The following is a 9371-nucleotide window of genomic DNA, read 5'->3' on the forward strand; positions in this document are numbered from 1 at the left end:
AACATTAGGCTGCTTGGTTAAACCAAACCTCTGAACTTCTTGACATGTCCCAGCATGTCACAACCTAGTTGTGATAGGAGAGGAGGCAGTTCATTCAGCTGGTTCCCTGTATTCATTCAGCACTGCACAGAATAGGTGTAAAATCAGAACAGCAATGTTTCTGCTCCCATTAGCAGTCACACAGGGCTGTGGCACTGTGGGCTCCCAGCACTGGCATTGACCCACTGAGCAGGGCCATCCCTAGGGGGAGGTGAATCGGGGTAACCGCCCCGGGCCCCACACTTTGGGGAGCCCCCTGGAGCTGGGTGGAGATGCCGCGGCGACTCTGCACTGCTTCTGGCGGCTTCTCTCCCCCCCCGCAGGTGGCAGCGGCAGCCTCTTCAGGTCTGGGGCACATGGGATTGGAGCAGGGGTGGGGCCCTGCATGGGCTTGTCCCAGGCCCTGCACCCTGCTCAGGTTGGCTCTGCCACGGAGTGCCCTTGCACCCAGTATTTTGGCTAAAACGTCAAAAGTGGCATCTGACTCTGTGCCCACCTCAGACAGAATTGGTAAGAGAATCTAGAACCTGTTCTTCCAGCTGAACTTCCCAAAGTCAGGAGAGCTCAGCACTTCTGAATAACAAGCTCCAGATGTCTCACCTCAGGCCCCCCAGAATCGGTGGTTGCTTTGGAAACAAACTGGCGACTCCTCTGTATGTCAGATTCTCAAGCTGCAAAATGCAGATGATAACTGAGATTCTTGGAGAGTCTTAATGTGACATTATAACAGTCTGAGTAAGGTAAAACTATCTTTTATTTTTACAGAACTTGGGATTTATGTTATCAGAAATACAAACAGCAAAGGACCTGAGACTGGTTTGTAATAAAAGTTCATGTCCCGAGAGAAGGTGAGAAATCCAGTGAAGCCAAGGGGAGTTGCAGCTACTCAGCACCTCTTAATAAGTCCAGGTGTTCAGCTCATGCCTCATTTTCCTCCTGAAGTCAATGGTAAAAGCTGCACTGACTTCAATGAGAGCAAAGTTCAATGAGGCCAGTGCTATGCACTCCTGAAAATGGCACCCAGTGGATCCTGACCCCAGAATACACAACCCATCATCTCTTGGTTACTGGCTTCATGCAGTCCATGTCAGAAGTGGCTGAAAGGCTGTAATATAATGTAACAGCTGCTGATGCCCCACAGGAAGTAAGGTCAGTTGTCTCAGGCTGGTTCTTGGTGTGCAGGAGGTCATACCTACAATCACCATTGCTCTTGTGAGCTAAACAGTCTCAGTAGAGAGTCCAAGGAACGAATATGTCCTGAAACTGGAATCCTTCTTACATCTGAGAGAAGACAACAGCAAAACCAGCATCTTTCAGTTTATCGTAGTTTATCTTTCCTCTCAACTGATATGTCAAATGCAACTTGACTGGCTGTCAGCGCTGCCTGAGATTGGCTTCTGATGCAAAGTGAATGAGAGAAAGAAAATTAATGCTTCCCAGAGCTTTTTTATGAATTACTCCATGTGACATCAAGAAGTAAACTCTTGGCTACAAATCCAGCCGAACAGACCATCTAAATACACCCCCACTTGGCCTGCGATAGCCTCAGGCAGCAGAGCCAGGGCTGCACCTCAAAGCCCAAAGAAGGAAAGGCTATGGAAGAGGACATAGCCAAAGGACTCTCTGCCCCAGCTCACCTGACAGCTGAATTGGTCTGCTGAGGCTAAGGGTGCAAGTTAGAGCCAGCTCCAGAAATGGGGAGCCACAACCTCTATCCTACTTCTCTGCCCCAGGTCTCCTGTTAAGCAGAGCTGGGCGGGACAGAAAGCTGAACCCAGCACAGGGCAGGAATTGCACTTTGGACCTATAGTCTGGATTTGCTCTGCAAATTCAGAGTACTGTACATTACTTTAACCCTCTGAACCCTGACAAGTTGGACGTGTGCATCCCCCTTTCGCTCAGACCCTTCTTGCATTCATTCCCCCTGCTCTCAGCTGTGGCAACAAGCCTCATTCAAGATGAGGGCTCCATGGAATATTTCCTGTGCAGTTGGGAGAGTTACGGAGGGTATGCTGAGGACAACTGTAATTCCATCTCTGTAAATCTCTTGGCTGGTCATGACTTTAAGCTCACATACTTCCATTTTCATAAAGCAACAGGGGCCAATTCATCCCTGTATTGCCACAGGGGCTAGATCAGCAACAGGCAGAAGCTGCATATACTTCTGTCCAGGAGTGAAGGACGGGGCTGGTGTAGTCTCCAGTTTGAGCTATGGCTACCTTGAACTGAGCCCCTGCTGCAGTGACCCCCACAAGCTCTGCAAGGACACCAGTCTGCCTGGGTCATGCCCTCTCCTGTCAGCTCTGTATCTGCATCTTTAGAGGAAAGAAGCCTCTGTACCCACGGTGTTCACTGATATGACCTTTGTATCAGCTACCTGGAGAAAAGGTCACCATGTAACAGTGAACCAAGAAGGCCTGTTTGCTGGAACTCATCACTCACCTTAGGCAGTCATGGGCTGGGAAATTATTTCATTCAAAGCCTCCATCCACTCCTCCTGCTCCCTGTCATTCTCGCATGCAAATACAAACTCCCTTTTTGGCGTGACTATGGTGAGTCCAGCTTTCCACCTCCTTCCTTTGACTCCTCTGGGCAAGCTGGCCCGGACTTCGTACCCATGCTCTTTGCTTCCAATAATCACTCGGCCCGTTTCAAAGGCATCCTTAGAGGGAGAAAGCAGGATAGTCGCAGGTATCCACAGCTGCTCAAAGCTGACATCAGACTGTCATTTGATGGCAGCAGAAGTAGGTTTAATTTGGAGGGAACACTGTCATGGCTCCAGGTATGATGGGACTCAAAGGCATTCCCAACACAGAGGACTAGGAGAGCTGAGTTCTCTGGTCTTTGTCACTAACTTACTAACTTCTTGCCCAAGCACAAAGAATGAGGGCAAGGATCTGCCCTGTGACCTGAGGTGGCTGACTCCATACGCCCTAGTACCTGAGATACAAGTTCAGTCACTTAATACAAACTCCTTAAAAGAGCCAGAACAGTCAGCACCCTCCCCCCCCCAGGCCAGCTTTTCCAAACACCTCAGCTCCTGAGGCGCACAACTCTCCTGAAAATCTGCACAATTATTTTAGAGCTGTTGTGATCACATGCATGGTGGGATCAGTATGATACAAAGAGCCCCTTTCAAGCAGCTCTGGTCATGAAATAAGGAGTCCTCCTTACCAATGGGTCTTTAAAGTAGATCAGACTCCTCTCCTGTGAATCCAAGCTAAACCAGCGCTTCTTGAAGACCTCCTTGTGCTAGATAAAGAATAAGCTCTTTAATGATCCAGCTCCCAGGAGAAGGGCTCCACTCACTCGTGGCAGTTCCTTGGCCACCACCTCCTAACTCTATGCTCTGGTTCACTCTCAGCTTCTCATGCAGTTCCATGACTCACCAACACACCTAAAGCCTCAGCTCTCTTCCTTCTCAAGGTTAACAAGTGACACCATGAATTCTTTACCAATGTACAAACCTTCTGTTGGAAGCCAGAGCTGACACTAAACTATACAGCCCCACTAAGGGTTCAGCACTATTTCTCCCCGCTGTAAGCATTCAGTCAAGAAAATCTTGCCTTTTTGGCTGGTAAGAATTCACATGTGACCTGCTATAGTAAAGCTGCAGGATGAGGCACTGCAAAAAGATCTGAGAGAGATGAAGTTTAACAATGGCATATTCACTACCAGCATGAAGTATTTCACTGATGATCCTTTTAGCAGTACTGACACAGGCTGGAGGCTGGGTGTGTAGGCAGAGTCAGAGAATATGCAGAGAGACAACAAGAATGTGCACTGGGAGAGAGGAATCTGCCTGGAAGTTTCTGCTCTAGTGGGCATCTTGTGATGATGGAGTTGCAATCAACAGACAGGCACATGACAGCCACCCACATTCAATGCTAATACTAGGAACTTTGCAACTCCAGAAATACTGCCAATTATTCCATCACACCTGCAGTTTGCAATGAGCCCTCAAAGTTATATCTCATGCAAAAGTGGAAAAAAAAACCCCCAGTGCTCATTACAAACTGAGACTCAGTCTATCCAGGTTAACTGGAATGCACTTAACTACAGCTCCCAGCAAACTGTTTAATCATAATCATGACAACATTAGTAAACATTCTGCTTCTGGAAAAAAAGTTATGTTTGGCTAGTGCTAAGCTTTTAAATGGTGATCAGCCATGACATTCAGGTGGAATTTACCGTTGGTCCAGTTTTCTCCATGTAACCTTCTTTGAAATAACTCCTCGTAATCTGGGGTACAAGCTAGAAGAACAAAAAAGACATTGGCTACCATCTCATTTAGACTCAGCTTTCTCTTCTAACTTATCAAAGCAAATCATCAACAGTTTTTGTGATCTGTTTTATCTGTGTATTAAAGGGAGGTCTAAAGCAAAAACAAAACAGATGTTTTTGTTTCTACAGGTCAAATTTTAAACAGACAATGTGGATGTATTTAGCTCCTGAGTTTGATCTACTCTTTATGCACTAAGTACAGGATGTTCCTCCATTCTACAATGACTTGATCATTGCAAAAAATAATCTACCATCTGGGGCTAAACTGAAACTGTTTTCTGGTTAAAGTGAACGATGAGAAGTTAATTTTACCCACACTTGGTCAACATGAACTATTATAATAATAGTGTGCTGTGAAGACAAGCTCTGCAATAGCAACAAAAGTGGAGAGAGGGAGGGAGGCTGCAGTCGAAACCCAGAAATAGCCTGGACGCTGTCAGATTAGTTTAGTTTAGGAGAATCCAGAGAGTGTCTGTCTCATTGTATAAGTAACATATTGTAACATTCCTCTCTGTATGGCGCTCACTGTGATGCTTCTTCAGGTAAGGATCTGTGTGCTCTCATAAACACAAGTATAAAAGGGTTAGTGGCTTCTTGCCCAGGTGCCAAGAGATTGGTTGCAACTAGCTTAGCGGAGAGAAATGAGGAAGAGTCTTGGTGCTTGTAAAGCAAGATCATAACTGACTGTTAAGCAAGGTGTGGAACAAGGGATTAGAGAAAGTATAGAAGGAAAATGCTTAATAAAAAAGCAAAAATGAAATTATGCTACTGATTTTCAATTTTGAGCTAGAAAAGCCTTGATATATTTCTAAAATGAGGATTATGAGCCATACTCACTATTACTGCTTCCATTAAGCAACTGCTAACATACACAAGTTGCATTTGTCCAAGCACACATTGGCTCACCACTCAACCTGCGTGCAACAGCACCACTTCCCACACAGCACTACCTGCGCAAGCAAACCTTACCAGCAGTCTTAACAGCCAGACTGGTGCTTACTGGAAATAGATGCCAAATGTATCTCCATAGAGGCCAAGAATTATGGGCCTACCCACCCCCCCAGAAGGGGAAATGAGTGCATTAGAAGCTCTCAAATCCATCCTCTATCTTGAGGGATAATATCATAGCACAGTGCATGAGCAGATGTGTTTCATGCTGTCCAGATCAATTATTTCAAGCTCTTTCAGTTCTCACCTCAGACACAGGGGCAGTGGGGAAGGTGGTTCTAAGATAATGGAAACGCGCTGCCCGAATGGCATTGAACCAGTCAACAATTTCCTAAGGAAGATAGCAAATATAACTGTAAAGACAGGAATAATGCAACAGGTTAAAAGCACTGTCTTCTCCTCAAAGTATCTTCAGACTCTTTGCCAACTTGTCTTGTATCTCCTAACACTGCGATGTAGAACCTAAGGGGAAATGAAGGTAAGCAACCTGCCCAGGATCACACAGTGATCGCTGGTAGAGCTAAGAACAGAACAAGGGAGTCTTGCCATATACTACTTCACTGTAACCCTTAGACAAGTTATAGATCCACCGTTTCTCAGTTACTACAAAAGCAACATTGCATTTACCTTTCCACTCTCATGATAGACGAAAAGGTTCCTTGTCCGACCACCCTCATTGTATGTGATCTGCAGCCCATGGGAGTTTGGGATTTTCTCCGTCTGGAACATTGCATTCAGATCTTTAATGCTAATCACAGCTTTTGGACCTTTTGACTGTGGGTGAGAAAATATTCATGTGTTAACAGTGACTTTGTGGAAAGCAGTCAAGGACTGCTAACCAACTAGCAGTTCCTCAGTGAGCTAAAAACCAGCTTCCTCAAACAACAAAGTTGGCAAAGACTAAATCTTTGTTACTCGTTTCGCACGTCCATCACATTTCATTCTAAAGAAAGACTTTTTTTCCTTGACAAATGATACTGCATAGTTTCTTCAGAAGAAAGGGCTTGGTTAGCTAGTCCTGTCCATGTCTCAGGTGCCGGTCTTTTTATCGCTTCATTAACTGCAGCTCTCTCCAGTATGATTTCCCGAGAGAGCCATGAACTGTAGTTTTGCACAGAAGGGAGATGTGGTTTATGCAAGAAGGCGAGCAGTGGGTGCTTCATGAGATTAGTGCTGGTAAAACAGGAAGCGACTCCTGCCAACTTAACTCTTTTCCCTCTTCCTGTCCATCAAATATGAGGGTGGAAGGCTGGTGGGCATAGCAACAAAATCTAAGAGACAGCAAACTGTCCAGCAAGTTGTGTGCGTGTGGGCCAGGAACTCAACTACAAGACCAGACTTTGACCAGTTTATGCCTGGGGAACTCACCTCTTTGGTGTAGTATTTCAGTACCCCATCTCTTGCTGACAGGATGAATTGCCTTGGGAGGAATTGCTTGCTATCCCGCCCACGCTTCCACAGAAATCCTTCACGGCTGCCTGAAATGGAAGCTAGACACCTCAGTTTCAGTGAAACCACATACTTGCTGAAGAGGAAATGTGACTTTGTTTCTAGTCTTATTTCCATCTCTGGTTTTCTGTTTTAAAGAACACTATTGAGCAGTGGAGGGAGAAAAATGTACCTCCAGCTCATGCATCTGGGTCCTCATACTGGAGCTCAGAGGGGCAAATGCCCGGTTTATTAGCCCAAGGGACAATCTGAGCTTCTCCATGTGCAATGTATCATACACCTGTAAATGAGGTTCTCCAGGTAAACATATACTGGCTGCACATCCTGACAGAGCATGTAAGAGGAAAGTTTCTCAGCCAGGTGAAAATAAAGCCACCCCAGCCACTAGCTGAACACCACTAACTAGAGGTTCTCAGTCTGCTGTAGCTTTGGCTTCACAAGGCTAACAGCCCTCCATAGACAAACAAGGACTTTTACCTGAGGTACATGCGTCGTGGCTGATGCTTGTGGCAATGAATTCTTTCCGCTCATACTTAGCTCTGATCCATTGTTCTCTTAAAACCCTGAAAAAAGAAAAACATGGATTAGCTCAATCTACATCCATCTCTGATTGCTGCCCCTACCCCTTTCCAGCTGCATATGGAAACAGGCTAACCGACACCACTCAGCACATCCAAAATACCTGTATTTTCTCATATACAACATACAACTTAAAAAAAAAAAAATGTTGCTAGAAATTGCAGTTTGCACTGTGAGGAAAGAAAAAAGGTAACAATGTTTCTATCGGTTAAGACTGCTGGACAAAAGCAAAACTAACTGCACAGCATCCTCAGGGAGCAGAACAAGCAGGTTTAGCTCTCTAACTGTTGCTACTCAGTACAAAGAAAAATCTATTTTTTTCCATTCTGCCTTTCAAAAACTAGGTATTTTATTCTCTGACATGTTGCATGCAAGAAAATATGGTACTAATGGCGACACAGGCAGAGAGAAGCAGAAATACAAAAGCTTGTGATGGTCTGCAGCCCTCAAGTCAGCAACTTACAGGCAGTCTTTAGACTGGGGAACATAATAGAAAGGAGGGACTTCTGCCTCATAGATAGCCTTTGCACAGAGATTCCCATGCTTCTTCATAAACTGCAAAACAAAAGAAGTTCCTCAATTGGGGGACTGACAACCAGAAAAATAAGTATTGTTTCATAAACATACCATGAAACAAGGGACAAAGGCAGCAGCATATTTCTTTTGCTCAGGCTTCTGCGCGCACATGCAGGTATGAATGCATTGCTTGTTGTGCTTGTGTTTGACCCTTCTTCTTCCCTGTGTTCTAACAGGAAATATTATCCTTCTTTATGGCCTCTGCCCCCAGCTGCAGACTGGGGATAACATACATACACATCTTGGTGGGAAGATAGGCAGACAAGGTTCCTTGGGTGAATCTTGGTGGGAAGATGTGAGGTTTAATTTGTGTTAAAAAAGAGATTGGGAGTCTCCAGGAAAAGACCCTATAAACGTGAAAGGCTTATAAGCATTGCGTGCTTATAAAGCACAATGTGCACCTACCTAGGTGCTCTATAAATATAACATCATAGTAATATGGAGGATAAGCACTTTTTAGCATGTGCTAATTGAGCAGGTATCACTAGGGGTTAGAGACATCACTAGAGACGCCAGAGATTAATGTTATTCCGTATGTTTTTTATTGACCTGACAAAATGTCATGATCAGGAGACAGAAAAACAACATGCCGAAATGCAGCAGAGAGAACTTGAATTCTTGCTTCCCCATCTGTACCTCTACAAGATCATGCTCCCAGAAGTCAAGCCGGAGGGATTTGACCCTGCTGATTTCAGGAAGGTTGCGATGAATCCCAGAGCAATTCAAACAGATGAATACTCCGAGTTTGTAAGAGGCCCATTCAGGATCTAAAAAAAATAAAAATAAGGACGGTTGTAGCACCGCTCAGCGCCTAGCAATGCGCCGGCAAAGGAATAACGAACGGTCTCTGAGATTCACGTCCAAAATAAAACCACGTTCACGATGCAGTCGCTGGAGTCAAATCCAGACCCAGCCCATGTGGAAGCGACTCTGCTGCCGTCACGACCCATTCGTCTGTTGGTCCTTCCACCAAACACTTGTTCAAAAACATAAATGTGGCTGACGTGATAGACAGAAGCCTGTCTGTCCAGGCCAGCCAGTGACTTGGAAACAACCCAACGACGGACCTAACCGGTGCGATGTCTATTGGGCTTCGGCGTCACTACAATCCTAACAGCCCAATGCTGAGGGAGGTAGCAATTCGGCCTTTGGGGTGACATCGGCTACGGCAATGGCGACTCGGAGGCTTCGCAGCGTCGATGATCCTGGCCGGGCGTGAGACCAAGTGAAACCGTGGCACTAACTATCTCCGCTTCTTCCGGCTGCAGAACGGAGACCACAGGATCCTCCCCTGCTCTGGTCATGGGGGTGACGTCTCCCTCCCGCTCCTTCTCTCCAAGGGGTCTCCCCCACACGCGGCCCCTCGGGCACGGCTCTCCCTCCCCCCCAGCGGCCTCCAGCGGAGCGGGTGCCACAGCTGCCCCCCCCGCAGGCACCTCAGGCGAGAGGCCGGGCCGGGCTCACCTGGCGCCCCGCAGTCGGCGCAGCGGGTGTTG

General features: G+C 46.2%; 2 protein-coding genes across 5 annotated transcripts in view; one reads left to right on the plus strand and one right to left on the minus strand.

The window, feature by feature from the left end:
* Positions 1-775: 775 nt before the first annotated feature.
* On the minus strand, positions 776-9325 carry ADAP2 (ArfGAP with dual PH domains 2). 4 transcript variants are annotated; one of them, XM_025196317.1, is made up of 10 exons: positions 8512-9319; positions 7763-7854; positions 7198-7283; positions 6640-6749; positions 5899-6045; positions 5519-5602; positions 4231-4293; positions 3214-3291; positions 2482-2701; positions 776-1436 (listed from the first exon to the last, which is right to left on the minus strand). In XM_025196317.1, the coding sequence occupies exons 2-9, from the start codon at positions 7849-7851 to the stop codon at positions 2483-2485; spliced, it is 876 nt and encodes a 291-aa protein (XP_025052102.1). In that variant the 5' UTR covers positions 7852-7854; positions 8512-9319; the 3' UTR covers positions 776-1436; position 2482. The 4 variants fall into 4 exon arrangements, with proteins under 4 accessions (XP_025052102.1, XP_025052103.1, XP_025052104.1 ...); XM_025196318.1 differs by lacking the exon at positions 3214-3291 and having other exon boundaries at positions 8512-9322; XM_025196319.1 differs by lacking the exon at positions 5519-5602 and having other exon boundaries at positions 8512-9321.
* TEFM (transcription elongation factor, mitochondrial) overlaps positions 8470-9371 on the plus strand; it is a 4106-nt gene continuing 3204 nt past the window's right edge. The window contains exon 1 of the mRNA XM_025196236.1: positions 8470-8622. Coding sequence (XP_025052021.1) covers positions 8470-8622 — 153 coding nt within the window. The remainder of the gene's footprint in view (positions 8623-9371) is intronic.

The sequence above is a fragment of the Alligator sinensis genome, unplaced genomic scaffold, assembly GCF_000455745.1.
Source record: "Alligator sinensis unplaced genomic scaffold, ASM45574v1 scaffold282_2, whole genome shotgun sequence".
Classification (NCBI taxonomy): Eukaryota; Metazoa; Chordata; order Crocodylia; family Alligatoridae; genus Alligator; species Alligator sinensis.